At 46.9% G+C, this 18905-nt stretch overlaps 1 protein-coding gene across 2 annotated transcripts in view; it reads right to left on the bottom strand.

Moving 5' to 3' along the window:
- The window catches only part of LOC112659969 (RH-like protein), a 36316-nt gene extending 26217 nt beyond the window's left edge, over positions 1-10099 (bottom strand). The window contains exons 1-2 of one of the 2 annotated variants that reach the window (XR_007408297.1): positions 9876-10099; positions 930-1116 (exon numbers count right to left, since the gene is read on the bottom strand). Coding sequence is in view for 1 of the 2 variants with exons in the window: in XM_025447220.3 (XP_025303005.1) it covers positions 930-1116; positions 9876-10023 (335 nt within the window). In the remaining variant the exon portion in view is untranslated. The remainder of the gene's footprint in view (positions 1-929; positions 1117-9875) is intronic. The other variant, XM_025447220.3, reaches the window with a different exon arrangement.
- Between the last annotated feature and the right edge of the window lie 8806 nt (positions 10100-18905).

The following is an 18905-nucleotide window of genomic DNA, read 5'->3' as shown; positions in this document are numbered from 1 at the left end:
AAGGGTTAAGCAAAATAATGTTTGTGCACTGCCCGGTGCCATGTGGGGAGATGGTCAATAGCAGTGCCCAGAGATTTAGCAGGGGTTCAGAGGGGAGGATGGAGTGGCCTGGAGAGGTGACCGGTTTCCCAAGAGTCCTAAAATGGGATTTACCATCATCTGGACGGGACAGAGATTTAGAGTTGGGCAAAAGCAAAAAATAACATACAGGGTAAATTTTATCGAGTTTTCTCCTGTCAAGTGCTAATGCCTTTATCTTCTTCTTCTTTTTTTTTTTAACTAGGCTCCATGCCCAACAGATCTCTTGCTCTACCAACTGAGCCAGCCAGGTACTCCATGATATATACATCTCCCCTTGTGTAACCATCACCCAGGATAACACTGAGAACATTTACTGTGCCTCATAAGGTTCTTTTGTGCTCCCTCCTCATCAATAGCCATCACTTTCCTCTTGTAAACATTATTCTGACTTCTAGCAATATGGGTAATTTTGCTAGTTTTTAGAATTTCATATGAATGCATTTATATGGATCAAAGTTAATTTAAAGGCATGGCTATTTTTTGTTCGCTGACATTTGAGGACTAAGAGAACTTCTTTGTTTTCAAGAGACTGTGACATTTCTATTTCTTTTCTGTAATCTCTATTAGTTTTCTTTAAACCCATATTGCTTGTGTAACTTGATAAAATCATGCTCAATAATGAAGAAAGAACTTGGGGAGGGCTGTAGATCCAGGTTCAGGGTTGTCAGATAAAATATAGGATTCCCAATGCAATTTGAATTTTAGAGAAACAGTGAATAATTTGTAAGCGCTTATCCTCAATATCACATGGCTTCAAGGAGACAATCCCAGCTCTTCTAGAACCAGCCTTCTTGGGCCACATACCCTCAAGGACCCCCCAAAAATAAATCCACCCGCCGTCTGGTTACCTGGACAGTTTGATGATCACCTTCTTATAGAAGGACCATTCCAGGAAGCCATCCACCAAGACTGCCCACTGCACCCCCAGGGCCAGCAAAAAGAGGTTGAAGGCCACGCTGCTCCAGCCATATCTCCGCAAAGATGAGTTGAGGAAGCCAAAGCCAAGGGCAGCCATGATGGTCACATCCTGGAGGACTGCCCAGGGGCAGATATGGAGAAGGAGAAAGAGAAGCAGACAAGATGGAAAGTTGTGTGAAATTAGAATTTACAGAACCTACAGAATTAGAATTTACATATATTCTGTATGAATTTATGGATGGCAGCTGGAAGGGATCACTATGAGCACTCTGGCAAGTTACTTGGCCTCTTTGAGCCTCAGTCTTGTCATCTGAATAATGGGACAAAACATACCAGGAAGGGTTGTGGCAAGGATAGGATGAGCTAATACTGGTGAAGCACAAAGGCAGGGCCTGAGCCATAGGGAGAGCTCAGTAAATGTGGCAATTACTGTTATTATTAAACTTAATAATATGAATATGTGTAAAGCATCTGGACCAGTGCTTGGCACACAGCTGACATTCAGCAAAGGTTAATTCCTGCTGCCACTGAGGAGCAAATTCGACCTCCCCGATCATGTGCATGAGAAAGTAAGAGCACAGAAGCCAATGATTTGGCCCAAAAAAAGAGGGTCAGAAGGAGGCCCAGGGGTTCTGTTGGTTAAGAACCAGATTAACTTTGCAGAAAGCAGCTCTCTCCCTCTGTCACTTGCTGGGAGGGACCCAGTAGACCAGCAGGAAGCACCCAGGCCATCTAAGTGAGCCTTGCCTTTTCCAGCCTCGGACCCTGCTCAGGGGCTGCTGGGGCAGGCAAGTGCGAGAGACTTGCCTAACGGCAGGGAGAGGTCCAACCAAAGGAGGAGGGTGAGCATTTCTATCTAATTCCAAGTTTAAAAAATGAGTAGCAGCTTGACAAACTTGGGTTCAAATCAGGAATCTGGCACTTTCCAGCTGTTTGGCTTCATCTGGTTATTTCATGTCTCTGAGCTTTAGTAACAGGCTACACGTCTTAAGTGTTTCCCATGTGGCAACACTGTTTTATTTATTTATTTTTTAAAGTAATCTCTACGCCCAACGTGTGGCTTGACCTCACCCCCCTGAGATCAAGGGTGCTCTCCTGACTGACCCTGCCAGGTGTCCCTGAGACAAGGTTTTAATCACATCACACAGACCAGCCCACTTCCTTTTCACAACCCCCCTTCAAGGTGCTAGTATCACCATTTCACAGATGTGCAAACTAAGTCACGGGGGTGGGGTGGGGGGGGTGGGGGGTGGTAAATAACTTGCCACAGGTCTAGATGGTCTGTTCTGAAGCCTGCACCTTCAACTACCATGCTATCTGCTCTTAGTCTTCTCATCTGTTAAATGGAAAAAATAATCATGCTCTTCGGGGGGGCCGGGGGAGCCAGAGTCCAATGATAGAATAAAACAATTGCTCAGAATAGACACTGTTTTTATCAACAAACACCAACTATTTCACACGGATAAATGTCTGGGGAGATAACTTGAAAGACTTTGTCCCCCCATGGCTATTATCTCTGGGTTTGGGAGGATTTTACTTTTTTCTCGGTGTTCAAATTTTCTACAACCAGCATGCAGACAGTAAACAAAAACAAACAACACACACACACACACACACACACACAAAACAGCCCAGACTTCAAGCTTAGACAGTTCCGTTTGCTCCCAGCTCTGTTCTTCCCCATTAAGTTAAACCATATTAAAATTGCCAACATTTGACAATTTTTGACCTACAAAAATGTTACTTTTTTAAAGATTTTATTTATTTATTCATGAGAGACACATAGAGAGAGGCAGAAACAAGGGCAGAGGGAGAACAGGCTCCCTGCGGGGAGTCCAATGCAAGACTCGATCCCAGGACCCTGGAATCATGACCTGAGCCGAAGACAGACACTCAACCACTGAGCCACCCAGGTGCCCCCAAAATGGCACTTTATACACCTCAATCCCATAGCTGTGTGGTCTTGTTCGTTGCTTACCTTCCTCATCAGCTAAATAAGGACAACTGTGCCCGCCTCAGAAGGGGCCGGGGTAACTGAAGGAAGTGATGATTTGTTGAGTCGTGGCACAGCGTCTGGCGCAGGGAGGATGCTCCTAAATAGTGGCTATTCCCCTCCTATCATCACCATTTTCGCCATCACAGTAATAAGAATCCCCCTGGTCTCCGCTGGCCTCCGGCCCTGGCTCTGATGACAAGGGAGCACTGGCTTCCAGAACTCTCCAAAGTCTTAGAAAGCCCCTTCAAGTCCCATTTAAATTCACCTTCATGGAGAAATGCATGGGGTCTTACATGTGAGACTTGGGGGGAATATTAACGTTCCCCAAATAATCTAATCCCACCAGGATGTTGAAGACCCCCGAGGACTTCCAAGGGGTCTGGGAACTAGGGGAGTGGGTGACAAATGGCATGGATTCAACTTCTTGTCCCTTCTTCACTGCCACGGGGGAGAAGGAGGCTGAGGCAATGTTTCTGTCTCCTACTTACATCCTCCTAGGTGTGGGGGAGACAGGGCACATTTTTGTATAGATTCCTTCAGGAGCCAAGCACGGAACTATGTGTTTGAAAGGAACAATGCATATTTGGGAGTGGTAAGGCCTGTGGCCAACCGGAGACTGTACACCCAACTATCGATATTCTGGTTCAATCTTCTAGTAAATCCTACTTAAACCAAACACATCTGTCATCTAGCAGCAACGCCGTACGCGTAGGGTCCAGACTTACTGAAGATCCCGTGAATAGGGAGACTCTTTCACTTTCCTCTCATTTTACAGAAGACCAGAGAGAGCCTGTGACTTCCTCAAGGCCACACAGCATGTGCTAACAGCAGAGCCAAGCTCTGAACTCCAGATACAGTGCTCTCTCACCAGGCTTGGCTGTTTCTTGCTCTAAGGGACCCCAAGCTGGTCCCCTGCTCTTTGGGCCTCAATTTTTCTCTCTGTAAATACGTAGGAGTTGTACTTGCTATTCTCTAAGGCTCTTACAGCTCTGACATATTCTGCGGAGAGGAGAGAGAGTGGGGAGAGGAGGGTAACCAGGATAGGGCAGACGTGGGACCCTAAAGATTAGAGAGTCAGAGGATCTTGGGTGGGAGCTTTATCAGGCACAGATGCCATCCCCACCACTGCTGCCAGGTGTAGGAGCTCAGGCCCTTCCTCCTCAAGGCCCCACATGGGCCCCAAAGAGAAGTTGTACTCCACCCAGTGGGGTGAAATCAGGGTGGCAGTTTCTTTTTTTTTTTTTCTTTTTTTTTTTTTAGGGCGGCAGTTTCTGGGAGCTGTTGACAGAACCCATTTGCCCCAAATGGGTGAGTCAATAACATTAGATTTCAGGCCTCTCTTCACTCTCTGCATCATCCTACTTCCTCTCCCGCCCACCCCCCCACCCCCCAGAGCTCTAGGCTCCCCTCCAACTCTTCCTAGGTCTCTCTCCCAGGACCCCCATATCAGGGTCAGGTCCCAGCTCAGGGCACCCCTCATGGCGCTAGCCTCCACCTCTCAGATTCTGCACTGCACCCCACATCAGTTGCTCGGCAGATAGGCTAATGGACTCAAAGGTGTTCAGGGGTGATAAGGAGTGGATGTGCTCCAGGGGCCCCAGGGACTGGGCCCCAGAGAGGAATTCTACAGTCTAAGATAGGCCTTCAGGAGAATTTCATGAAAGCCCCATGACTTGCAGGAAGAGTCTAACCTGAGAGTCCAGTGGTGTGAGAGGAGATGATAATGACCAGCACCGTAACAGCAGGCACATGTGTGTTCCCCCCACACACCAGGCACCATTCTAAGTGCCCTATGGCTTTAACCTACAACAACCTCAGTAGTAGGTACTATTTATTATCCACCTTCTACAGATAGGAAAGGGAGGCACAGAGAGGCGCTGTAACTAGCTCAGGTCACACAGCTAGCAAATGGTGAGTGATCTGAATCCCAATCATGCATTGTTTAACCACAATGCACTGTGCCTCTCCACATAGCACACATGGTATAATGGGAAAGACTATGGACTTTGAGTCAGGTTGTCAGGCTTCAAAGCAGGGCTCTACCTCTGTGTCCCAGCTTCCTAATCTGTAAAATGAGTATGAAACAATGGCACCTGCTCAGGAGACCACCATGAACATTTTCACTGACTCATGCAAATCACTTAGCCTAGCATTGGATACACAGTGTTAGACACCATTGTCTTTTTCCTACCACTTATTGGTTGTATGACTTTGGGCAAGACCTCCTCTGGCCTAGCTGCCCCTGTGATTCTAGTTCTGTGTTCCCATCCACCTTTGTTCTTTCCTCTGGCCCATAAACCCTTCAGCAGCAACAGCTCTGAAGCCAGAACCAGCTTCTGTCCCTTAGGCTTTGGGCTCGACTTCCACACTGTTCTCCCCACTGCTGACCAGGAAGATCTCTGTAGTCCCACACTGGGACCACCCATAGAGCCCCATGCTGACTTCTGCTCCCCAATAGCCTCTACCCCCACTCTACCTTCACCCCTACAGCATCTTAGAAATAGAAAAAGAGATTTTCCAATCAAAGGAGGCAGCCAAGACTAAGATGTGGAGCATTGTAGGGTTTGAGGGTTTGTATGTACAGGTCAGTGGAAAAGCCCCTCTTGTCTACTCCCACCCTACCTTTACCCCTACAGCATCCTAGGAATAGAAAAAGAGATTTTCCAATCAAAGGAAGCAGCCAAGACTAAGATGTGGAGCATTGTAGGGTTTGAGGGTTTGTATGTACAGGTCAGTGGAAAAACCCCTCTTGTCTTTGGTAGCTCCCCTCCCTTTGGGGAGTAGGGGGAGGGGAGCTGGGTAGTACCCACAGGATAGTTTCCCAATTTGGAAATCCTAGAGCAGGTTCTGTGTACAGATTGGGGAGTAATGGCTCCCCATGAATCATGCCTTCTAGTATAGACCCCTCCCGCCTGGGCTGGGCCTTGTGATTTGCTTGGGCCAATGTGACATTAGCTAACATGTTACAAGCAGAGGTTTGAAAACACCCACTTGCTGGGGCTAACTTACCCCCCTTTACTGCAACAAATCTTTTGCCGAACCACTTAATCATGATCACGAACAAATTAAATGGTTCCTATTTTTGGTCATGAAGTTTGGGGGTGGCTTGTTATGCAGTAATAGATAGTTGATACACTCTGCTTCTCCTAAATATCTCATAGGCACCTCAGCCCAAGCCCAGAATGAATATATCATTGTTCATTTACCAACACTGCCCCCCAACCTGTTCCTTCCCTTGTGCTTCTCGTCTCAGGAATTGGTACTTCCATATACCAAAGCACGTCTCCAAAGCCATCCTTAACCCCTCCTCCACTTTCACCAGGTACAGCTCATTTGATCCAGCTCCTTCCTGAATATTTTGACTCTTTGCTTCTCCTTCACTGTCCCTGCCCATTTGGCTTCTGGCCATGTGGACCAGTGGTCATCAGCATAGAAAACACACACCTCAGAAGATGCTCCAGACAATCTAGAGGGGCTGCTGGAAGAAGATATTAGCCCTTCTAGTTTTGTTTTTATGAAAATATAAGAAATTAAAGTTTATTAATAATGAAAGTGAATACTCTTAATCAGTCTTGTGTTCATTCTTTCAAACCTTTCAACAGCAAATTGAATAAGTACTAGTGTCATGTGACCCAGGTTGAATGGAGGCAGAGAGAGATTGAATAACTTGCCCAAGGTCTTGAAGCTAAGAAGGGGCAGAGGCAGGGTTTGAATCACTCTGGCTCCAACACTTCTCAAACTCTCATATATGTAAGAGCCACTTAGAGGGTTTGGTAAAACACAGTTTGCTCGGCCCCACCCTGAACATTTCTAACATAGGTGTAGACTGGTGCCTGGGAATCTGCATTTCTAACACGTTCCTGAGCTGTTAGTGGCTGAGATGAATAGTCTGGGGACCAGACTTTGAGAACCAAGAATCTAGGCGATCCACCTCCAAAGGCCCTTGGTAAAGTTTGCAGCTCTGCAAGTATTTAATATCCATGTTGACCCAGGAGCCTCCTCTGCTTGCTCAGGATGTCAGATGGCTTCTAGTCTCCCAGCTTTGGAAGGTGTCCTGAGGGAATACTGGGCCAGTGGGAAGAGGGTGACGTGTTTCTCCGTACTCATCACATTGCAATGAATGGGAGGGTTTTGTTTTGCTTTTTGTTTTAAATTTAATTCTTTATTATGGAAAAACGTTAAGCATATACAGAAGCAGAGAGAGTTGCATGGTGAATGTCATACCCCCATTCCCAGCTTTGATGACTGGCACACGGGGCTGATCTGTTTTTTATTATCCTTTTCATTTCTTTCCTTTTTTTTTTCTGCATAATGCAAGCCCCAGACATTGCTTCATTTCAATCCTCTCTAGCAGCTAGAGGCTTAAAAAAAAAGACTTAACAAAACTATTCTCAGACTTAACAAAACTAACAACAATCCCTGTATATCATACAGGATTGACGCTGATTGCCTCAAAAATGTCTTTTTGGAATTGGCTGGTTTGAATAACGTTGAGTTCCCATGGACTGGATTAGATTAAGTGAATTGACAGATTAGATTACCTAGTTTTAGCTCAACTAATCTTCACAAAATGAACTAATAGCTGGAACAACTCCTGCCTAAAACCACAGAATGAAGGCAAAACCATAATGGCAGCCAAGCATATGAAAAAAAAAAGGAAGAGTGATATTTCTTGTGCAAATTCTTCATCTGTCACATTCAAGATTAAAAAAAGTCAGTTGAATTATATCTGACAAGAAGTCAACCAGGAGTATTTGAAGTTATCAAGAAGACTCTAGGAATGGATTGACATGCACTCTTAGTAATGGGAACAATGGACCTTGCCTTGAGATTGATTGGCACCATCATGATCACTAATTTGAAAATATTGACCTCTTTCAAATTTTCTAATTTGTGTGTATGTATTATTATAATGTATAAAATATATTAATGCAGCAGTACCTGATTATAACATGTAAATATGGTGCATGCTTGAAAAATGGTGTGCATGATCAGAAGCGCTTGAAGCCCTCTGGTCTACACTACACACAAGCCTGCACACCAGTCTTCCACCTCAAGTCATGGCCCCTTCCCTACCCCTACACTAGCCATGGAATGGCTTTCTCCATAACCTGAACCCAAATTCGGCACATCCTTGCTTCCTATTAGGTCATCAGCATGAAGGTCAGACTCCTTACTCAACCCAGTGGGTCCACCATGCCCTACTGCCTTCTTTGCACTCTCATGTTGCAATGTTAAGCGCTAACCTGGTCCACTGCAATGAGTGCACACACCAGCTCTTGCTGTCCTCCCACTCTGGATGATGACCCGTTTCCACATGGTTAAGTCCTACCGAGCCTCGGAGACCTGGTTGGTCAGTCACTCCCTTCCAGAAGCCTGCCCTGACACCATCAACTCCCCTGCCTGGGTTGTAGGCCCTCCTCTGTACTTCCAAGTTAAGTGAGTGTCTGAGGACACTTTATTTCTGTGCTAGCAGCACAGCATAGGGATGAAGAATGTGGACCCTGGCGCCAACCTACAGAGTTGAAATACTGGCTCCTACACCCACTGGTTATAAGTGACTCAACCTCACTGTAAAATGGGGCAGTGAAGCATAGTGGTTAAGTGCATGGAGAAGAAAACCAGGCCGAGTGCATTTAAATTAGCTGAATGACCTTGTGCAAATTATTCAACGTCCATGTGCCTAATTTCCTTACATGAAAAACAGAGATCATAATCGTTCCTACCTCGTGGAATTATTGTGAGGGTTCAATGTAAAGTATTTAAATAGTGCCTGCACATAGTAAGAGCTCAATAAATATTAGCTCGAATTAGCATGTGTCTCGATCCCACACTGGAAGTAATACAGGGTTGAATGAATTCATGCATGGGTGAATGCATACATTGAATTACGTTGTATTAGACTGAAAAGAATTAAAGTAAACTGAAATGAACTTAAATTGTGTTTGGCCTTGCTCACCAAGCGCTAAGGGCCCCTCTCTGGGTCAGACCCTGAAGTGCTGAAGTCCCCAACTCATCTCTGTCCTGCTTACTGCCACGGAGGGCCCAGAGATGTCTTTTTTTTTTTTTTTTTTGCTCTCAGCCAGCTAGTCAATTAACATCACTCGGGAAGAAGCCGGCACTCAACCAGACTGGAGCTTCAGCTTTGAATCAGGGAGGATGTTCAAGGAGGCCTATCCATTATCACAGATAAGATATTGGCTCACTGAGATGCTTGAAACTCATCCCAGTTAAAAAAAAAAAAAAAAAAAAAAGCAAAAGCCGCACCACTGTGGACGTCCGTCTTGTTTACAATTGTGCTCATCACAGTCTGTGAATATTTTTAGCTGCATGTAAAATAACAACCATCTTCTATTCCTCTCCAGCCATATACCTTATGGCTCTGGATTTGCAGACAGAATGTAGACTTCCCAGCCAATAAGTGAGAAGGCGGCTGGGGGCGGGGGAGGGGCAACAGACTAAAGCTACTCAAAGAAGGGTGGTACAGAAAATGAGCAAGAGAGACCAAAAAAAGGAAACAAAAAAAGCCAAACAATGTGAAATTCCTTGCTGTTAAGGAGAATGGGGAGGAGGAGACAGAGAAGCAGAGACTTATGAAGACCATTTGGCAAAGGAAATTCTAGAAATACCGAATAGGAGGCCCCTCACTGCCCTGACAAATCAAGGAAGGCTTCATGAAAGAGGAGATATCCATGCCAGTCCTAAAGGGGAGCCTATGTTGTTGGCTGGGTCTCCTCACAACCTATGGAAGGAGATGTGGGAACCCATTTATTCAGACACTTTATGGAAAGGAACATGTTGGCCCCTGGAGGACCATAGATCTCCTCTTCCCTGGTTCCTCCTATTTGCCTCTGTGACCACTTCCCCTCTGGACACTCACCTCGATAGATCCCCATGAGCTCCTTCGGATCCTGTGAAGAAGTGTCATAGGAGGTGAAAAAGAAGAAGATGACCAAGAAGGCCAACTCTAGTGCTATTGTCCACAGGGGGAGGCAGCCCCGCACAGACGGCGGGTACTTAGAGCCCATCCTGTGTCGGTCTCCGTGTGGCACTTCCACCAGCCTCAGGCATCACCCCTCTGCCTCCACCCCTCCTCAAGGGAGTGATAGGGAAGACACCCGCCAAAAGCCTTATCTCAGGCTTCAAGGCTGGCTCTGCTGGCCTGTCTATGGAGTTAACACAGGAGCAAAGGGACTGTGTCAGGGAGGGGGAAGAAATGCATTTTTCCCACACTAATTCATTCAATCACTCACATATTTGTTCATTCAACAAGTAGTTGCTGCATTGCTACTATAACAGGCACTGTGTGCAGCTTAAAAGAGGGCATCCATTCACTGGGCACCCGAATATAATACCCCGCCTTTGCTCATTACTTCAGTTTACCCTCACCATTCCCTGTAAGGTAGACAATGGATCGATACTCCCATTTTACAAACGAGGCTCAGCAAGGGCTTTGGAGTGGCAAAATTTCTCTATAAAACCTTATCCAGTGAGCTCGTAATAAGGATGCATTGAATGAGAATGAAGGAATGAAGGAATGAAGGAATGAAAGCAAAGAACAACACTAAGCCCCAAGGAAGATACAGACAGAGCCCATGGGGACCTAACTCCTCAGAGTCACACGGTTGAAATTATTTATATTTGAATCTGTATTTAAATCTACTTGTTTCTAAATCTTTTAAGGGTAGGTGGGGGAAAAGAAAGGAGGCCTGGGTTCAGCTCTAGTAAAAACCTAGTGGGGTCATGCTCCAGCCCGAGGCCGTAGTTGTCTCCAGCTCTGGTCACCTCCTCTGCCTTGGGCCTGAGTACTAGTAGCGCATTTGAGACAGGCCACCAGCTTCAGCACCCTGTCTCCCAGCAGCGGATAGTCCCTTGAAATGGGATTTAGGACACCTAGGGACCCTGCAGCTAACTTCCTTAGCCCACATCCATGTGCCTAGCAGAAGATCTGATCTGTAATAAGCAGGAAGGAAGGAAGGAAGGAAGGAAGGAAGGAAGGAAAGAAGGAAGGAAGGAAGGAAGGAAGGAAGGAAGGAAGGAAGGAAGGAAGGAAGGAAGGAAGGAAGGAAAGGATTGAAATTTTCTTACCTTCTACACTGGCCCCAGCCATTGGCCACTGAGTATAGACTGGATTTATGGGGCCTCAGATAATAAAACTAGACTAGGAGTTGCAAGTAGGTAGATTTTGGTCCATCATGGGTGGATACTTTATTGGCCATTACAGTTGTCCAGCTCATGAGGTAGTGAGCACCCCTGTCACTAGCAGAATGCAAACAGAAGCTGATGGTTACTTGTCAACGATGTCTTGGAAGTGATTCATAGGCGGTTTGCAGGAGATTTTAATCATCCAGAAGAATCTTGTCATGTTGTTTTTAGATGAAGAAACTCACACCCACAAGGACATACCCAAAGTCATACAGTTGACATCTTGCTCAGCGCAGTTTTATTTGCAGAAGGAAAAAAACTGAAAGTAACTTAAGTGTCCAGTCGTAGGGGACTGGCAAATAAACTACCGGACATACATCTTGCCACCAGTATCGTGGTCCTGAATGGATTTGGAAAATCCAGAGGAAAATGCTTTTAAGATTTATCAAAAGTGACACTGAGGATATACTATTGGGTGGAAAAGAGTATGCTCCCACTTTTGTAAAAAAATAAAAATAAAAACAATCTCTTTTAATGCATGCATGGGGAAAAGGATGGCTGCACACCACTGACACCAGTTCTTTTTTGCTTTAGACGTTTTCCTGAGCTAACACGTACCAAGCACGTAACATTGCTAGGCCCTGTTCTAGGCACTCTTCATTAATGACCCTGTGAGGTGGTTAGGATTAGCCTTATACTACAAAGGAGGCACCCGAGGTGCAGAAGGGTTACAAGACTTGCCCAAGGGGACAGGACGGGGAAGTAGTAGAACTGGGATTCAACCCAGACATAAAGCCCAGATTGTGCAATTGGGTGTTTAACTACTTCCAAATCTAGGAATGTAGGATCCCCAACCCTCTGCCACCTCAACAGTAACAATGGAGAGAAGGTGCCCTGACCCCTAGAGATACAGAGATCGAAGTTTCCATTCCCTCGTGGTCACCCCCCAGTTCTGATTTCTGGCCATCAGCACTTCTTAATAAGTGGGTTTCTATAAGGAGGGTCTCCCCTGCGCCAAGAATAGATAAGCGTGACCCTCGCTGACCTGGGTCCTGTACCAGCACCTTGTAAACCAGGCAGCTGGACTCACCTGCCCAGGGGGACCAAATGTCAGGCAGATGAACACCAAAGATTTCTGGTCGCTGCCAGCCCCCATGCCCAGAGCCCCCTGACGGTTGTGTTCACCTGCTGGCAAACTCAATGTGGATGGCAGCTGGTTCCACAACACCAGAAACCCCTGTGCAGTTTGCTCCTGCCCCACCGAGGGACTCACTGCTTGACAGGAGGGCCAAGCTCCTCGCCAAACAGGCTTTCTTTAATAAAGGGAGGTGTCCCCCACACTTGGCCTCTCCCAACAGATTTGTTAAAAGGGGAATGTTCTTCCTTCCCCTCTGACTCTTGCAAAAGGTCCCTGTTTTCTGACCATTGTTCCAAATATTCTGTCTCTAAATCATCAAGGCAGCTCACCTGGTACAAGAAAGCACAGGGGATCTAGGGCATATACATCACAAAACAAATATGGTTAAATGTTCATTGTTGAATCTAGGTGGGAGATAAATGGCTTTTCGTTATATAATTCTTTCAACTTCTTCGGCATATGTTAGAAACTTTTCATAATAAAATGTTGGGGAAAGCACTGTGTGTACCTGCTGCTCCCTCTGCCTGAAACCCTCCTCCTGCCAGATAACTGCCCCCGCCCTCTCCTTCTCAGAGCCAAGCAACAGAAGACTAGGGACTTCTGACTCTTGAATCTCAGCACCTAGTGCTCCATCCATAGTAGGTTATCAATAAATATTTTTTAAAAGATTTTATTTATTTGTTTGAGAGACAGAGAGCGCACAGAGGGAAAAGAAGCAGACTCCCCTCGGAGAAGAGAGCCCAACTCAGGATTGCAATCCCAGAACCTATGGGTTCTGACCTGAGCCAAAGGTAGGCGCTTAATCAACTGAGCCACCCTGGTGCCCCTAAATATTTGTTGAATAAATAATAGCTGCCATTTCTGGAATGCCAAGCACCAGACCAAGCATTTTGTATACTTTATTCCATCTGCTTTTCCCCTCTAGCCTGTGAGTACAGGCACAGTCATTCTGTCTTACAGATGAGGAAGCTTCTGCTCAGAGAGGTGATGTGAGTGCTCAATATCACACAGCTAATAAATGCTAGGGGTGGGACCCAACCCACATTCATCTGACGCCACAGCTTATACTGTCAACTACTTTGCCTTTCCACCTTCCATTTAGTAAACTACTCACAGTCTCAATTTCCTTATGAGTCAAATAAGATGAGCTGCTCTACTTTCCTCACAGAGTTATTGCAAATACAAGAATACATAAGCATGAGTGGCAGCTGGGTTCTAGAATTGAAGGTGGGTGAGTGGTGCCATGTCTGTGGCATTCTAAGTGACCAGGCTTCCTCCGGGTGTGATGAATCAAGTCAGGGAGTCAGAATTCACACATAATCATGCATTTTCTGTAAAAATGAGACTCCATGAGAATGCTCACTATGCCCTCCTCATCTGAGTCAAGCATTGTAAAGCTCGGTCATGGGCAGCAAGCAGGAGGGAGGTGGGTCCTCCAACCTCTCGCTGGAATTTTGTCCACACCAAGAGTATGATCCTGCTCTGGGCATGCCTGGTTAAGGTGTGGCTAAGTCAGTCAGTCATTCATTCAACAAACATGAGGTTTGAAGTCAGGCAGTCTGGGTTCAAATGCTGACTCCAAAAATTATTAGCTACGTGAACTTGGGTATGACGACCAATATCTCTGTTTCCTCACCTATAAAGTAGGGAAACTTGTTGTCAATCTCATAGTGTGGTTATGAAGATTTTTTTTTAAGATTTGTTTATTTGAGAGAAAGAATGCGTGCCAGTGGGAGGAGGGGCAGGGGGAGAGAATCTTCAAGTAGGCTCCCCACCAGTGCGGAGCCTGATGTGGGGCTCAATCCCATGACCCCCAAAATCATGGCCTGAGCCAAAATCAAGAGTCAGGCACCTAACCAACTGAGCCACCCAGGTGCCTGACTGTGAAGAGTAAATGAGAAAGTGCACATAAGTGTCAGATGTGTGGAAAATTCTCCATAAATGTTAGTAATTATTATTATTGCAAAGGTTGGCATGCTTAGTGTAGAAAACTCTGAAAATGCAGATGTGCATAAAGTTCACATAAGGCACTCATGATTTCAACATCTCCAAAAACCAGTTCTACTTCTTTTTGTATATTTTTCAGATTTTTTTTCCTATTCATGTGAATTTATGCCTTGTTTCTTCTCCAATAGAAATAGGATTATACAGCACATACCGTTTGGTAACTTTCTTCTTTCATGAACAGTATATCCTAAGTAATTTCCAAGTCCTGAAAATCTTTCTACAACACTATATCACGGGGGCTAAGAACCCATGCACTGATGCCAGAATTTCTGAGTTTGAACCTGAGTTCGAATCTCTTACTTTGTGACTTTAGGCAAAGAACTGAATTGCTCTGTGCCAGTTTTCTAATTTGTAATATGACATCAGTAATAATCTCTACTTCATAGGGTTGTTGTGAGGATCAGATCAAGGTGCGTATGGTACTTAGATCAGTGACTGTACATGGTAAGTGCTATGCGTCACCATTCTCCATGGCACACCAACCTCCATGGTAAGGATGTATGATCATTTGTTTGACCAGCCCCCTTTGCAGGATTATCTGGTTATGTCTAAACTGTTTTGGTTCTAAACACTGCAATGAATACCCTCATTAACAGGGTTCTCTGGGGGATAGAGACACATGTATAAGAAGTGGCCATCCCAATATCTAAACTTTTCTGTGACTCCTGCGGCAGAGGACCACAGTTCAAGACAGCAGGGCCAGCCCTGCCTGGTGGGCTTGGGGGATCAATGCTATTGAAAGAGGTGGGAATCCAATTTTCTTATTTGTGAAACAGGGTGTGGTGATCACTCTCCAAGCTATTCTGAACTATTCTGAGCTCAGGTGAAGCTCAAGTGAAAATCTCAACCCCTTGCCCATCAAATGTTCGAGGAGAAGAGGAGAGACAGCCCTGAATTCTTTACTGGGCCTTGGTCTTTTGAATGAGAACCAATGATTTCCCTTCCCTGTCTTGCTCATCTGTAAAATGGTCACTGATCTCCCCTGGTTCCTGACTGGTCGTAGAGATATGGGAGCTGGAGGACTCTGTAGCAGGCAGGAGGCCTGCCTCATCTCTGCCCAGGGATGTGCCCTTAGGACACTAGAGAGCCATTTGAGGGTTCAGAGGGGGAAAGGCTGGCACTTGAGTAGAGCCCAAAGGGGCTTGGGCTAGGGTGGGCCTGGAAAAGCGATGGTCTGGCTGGAGCAGGAGGACTGAGAGAGAAGGTGATGGAGAAGGTCAGTCTTACTATGACCTGTGCGTGGGGTCTTGGCAAGGGGACCACTCTCATCACCCCACTCCAGCTAATCATCAGATCAATAAATCTAATCATCAATAACCATCTATAGGCACAGAACATGGTCTATAACATCAAAACTTGATCTCACTCAGCTGTTCCTTGAGCTAAACTCCTCTACCAAGCCAATTGCATAATTTTATTTTCTCTAAGCCTCAATGGAACTAGCACAACCTGCTTCTAAACATAGGGCTTGAAGAGTCTCCAGAGGCAACCTTGGCACAGGGTATACAGGTAATTCAATACTGGGTAGTTGGGACTAGAATCCAGATTGCTTCTTCTCAGACCATCACCCTGAGATTTTCTCTGTTCTCTTTCTCTCATATAGCCCTATGCCTGAAAGTAACTCCCAGTCACTCCATACTTCTGCTACAGCATGGAATGTCCTTGTCAGGATGGTAGGCTAGAGGTGAGCTCCAGCGCCTCTGTCATCTTTTCCCTGGATTACTCACCTATTCATTCCACAGTGTGCCATTGCTCTGTCCTAGATAACAGGGACATAAGGACGAATGGAAAAGATCATGGATATGGCTCCATTATAACCTTACTGAGTTGACTGTCTCTCTCCCAGGTAATCTGGGACCTTGTAGTCATGGAGATGAGAGCTATTCAGATCTGGACCCCATGGAGTCTGGAGCCAAGATCTTACCATGTAATCTTCCTAATGCATTCAAGCCTCCAACATATTGATTTAGGTCTTGTCTGTATCTTCCTCCATGAACCAATTCACCTTGGCATTGAAGCCTTTTTCTGCTGCTCCAAGCAGAGCATTCCATTCAGACCCTTTCACAAGGACGGGCAGCCTTGGTGAAAGTTTGAGCTCACAGAGTTTGTTATCCTTGGCCACCCAGTGTCACTTTATCAACATGCTGGAGAAAAGTGAGGGATGAAAAACAAGGATACTACTAATAGTAATTGCTTGCTCTTACCTACTGCGTGCCTGGCCCTGAAAGTTCATTATCCTGTAAGCCTTAAAACATACCTGAGTGGAAAAAAGAGGTTCTAAGATTCTATAACTTGCCCAAGCTAGTAAGTGACCAAGCTGGAATTTCAATCCTGGTCTGAAAAAAGCAGGTACTCTTGAAATTTTTCTAAACTGCATCTCTCCAGAGTATGGATCCAATCCCCCAAGAAGCTTTGTCTTTGGTGGATGAACAAGCCTCACCCAAGAAACCATGACTTAGGAGCAGCACTGGGCTGGAGATGCTCTGTGTGGGAGCAAAGGTAGGAAGGAGGGAAGTTAACGTTGCAGTGGGTTTGAGGACAGTGAGTAGATAAGGCTTGCTGGCCTGGGTAGGCCTGGAAAAGGAGACAGGGTTCCCAATGTGATAGATCCGGATGCCATAATAAAAAGAATGGTTTTCAGGCACTGGAGGACCTTTAAAGATTTGTGAGCAGGATAAAATAATGGAGAACAGCAGATGAGAATGATGAATTTGATACAAATCACAAGTTCCTCCTTGGGGGGGGGGTGTTGATGTAGGGGGTGATTACAGGGCAGGAAGAGGTCCACCCAATTCAGGGCAAAGTCAGATACCATCTGCTTCCTGGAAGTTTTAAAAATGTGCTGGAAGACCACCTCACAGTCCTACTGTTGGCACATGGTTAAGTTGGTAGAGCTACTTGATAGGAGATTCAGCAACCATCAGAAATATTTAGGAAGGACCTATAGTAACAAGGGACAATGTTTATATGAAAGAACAGAACACGGGATGCCTGGGTGGCTCAGCAGTTGAGCTTCTGTCTTCGGCTCAGGTGGTAATCCCCGAGCCCTGGGATCCAGTCCTGCATCAGGCTCCTGACCCGAAGGGGAGCCTGCTTCTCCCTCTGCCTGTGTCTCTGCCTCTCTCTCTCTCTCTCTCATGAATAAATAAATAAAATGTTTTTTTAAAAAATTAAAAAAAAAGAACACAATACAGAGTTGAAGATCTAGTATGATGACTACTCTGTTCAGTAATAATAGCAGTAACAGTAATAATAATATCACCCATGGGGGGGGAAATAGAAAAGAAAAAAAAATTAGGATGCTGATGGTGGTCGTGTTGAGGGGATGAAATCCCTGGGTGCTTTCTTTTCCCTTCAGCTGCTTTTCGACAGCTTCCCAGTTTTCTTTAATGACCTTCCTTTTTAAAAAGAATCTTTGCTGTCTCTTATAATGTGATTTTGTCACTCCTGCGTTGCAAGGGAGTCATGAGAAGTCAACGAGCAAGTAGATGCAAGGCACTCAGCACGGTGCCTGGCACCAGCTCGTGCCCCACGAGGGTTGGCTGAGAGGGGTCGCTGCCCGGCGACCCGACGTCCGACGAGCCCGGCCCTGGGTCCCCGCCGCACCGGCCCCTCGCCCGGCACCGACGCGTCCCCGGACGCCGACGCTCGCCGAGTGCAGCAGGCGCGGTGCCCGCGGAGCCAGCCGCACAGGCCGCCCCGCGGACGTGGAACGAGGGTCGCGCCGCCCCACCACCCCCGGCTGCCCAGGGCGACGTCGCGCGCACCCACGGCCCCGCCCCCTCTGACGCGGCCTCCAGGGGCGGGACTGCAGAAGCCCCGCCCCTCGCCTCCTCCGATTGGCCGCCGCGCTGTCACCACGTCGCCCGGAGCTGGCAGGGTGTGTGTGTGTGTGTGCGCGCGTGTGTGTGTGGTTTGCTTTGTCATTCGTACCCCCGTCGCGCGCTGACGCGGCCGCCCTGGCCGCACGCTCCAGGATCCGCAGAAGGGGCCCCCGGCGCTGACCCCGGAGGCTGCCGGGGGCGGGGGGGATGGATGCTGCGAGCCCCTTACATAATGACGCGACGGACTGGAGCACATGTCAGCGCAGAAACAGCACATGCCGCAAACCCAGGCCTCCCGGTTTCATGCGGTCCTAGTGATAGCGGGCAACGAATATACCGCGGTGTGCTCCAGCATGGACTATAATACAACGAAACGCAACCCAACAGTCATGAAGCGCACCTTCGCAATAAGGCATAATATAGGATGTTATATTTATAGGGCCTATTTATAAGCCTCTATTTAAATCTTTTCTGATAGGCCCAGGCGCGCGCACAGGCACCACACTGATTGGCGCATTCTTCTGCCCTTCAAAGAGGCGGGTTCTAGAATCCGTTTTGCCTCAGCGGGCCCTTGGATTGGCCAGCGGCGGCGTAGCGGCGCCTTCGATTGGTCCCGAGGGCCATCCGTCGGAGCCGAGGAGGCGGGGCAGGCGGCTGGCTGGTGCTGGGGCGGGCGGGCCCCGGAATTGTCATTTCTTTGTTTCCGAAGGCGGAGGAGGCTCTGAGCCCCCCCTCCCCGTCCCACCCCCTCCCCCCGGGTGCTGGCTCCATGTCTGTGTGACCGGCCCCAGGGGTA

The sequence above is a fragment of the Canis lupus genome, chromosome 2, assembly GCF_003254725.2.
Source record: "Canis lupus dingo isolate Sandy chromosome 2, ASM325472v2, whole genome shotgun sequence".
Taxonomy (NCBI): Eukaryota; Metazoa; Chordata; class Mammalia; order Carnivora; family Canidae; genus Canis; species Canis lupus.
The sequence above is the reverse complement of the archived record's forward strand: the minus strand, read 5'-3'. Positions and strand labels throughout refer to the sequence as shown.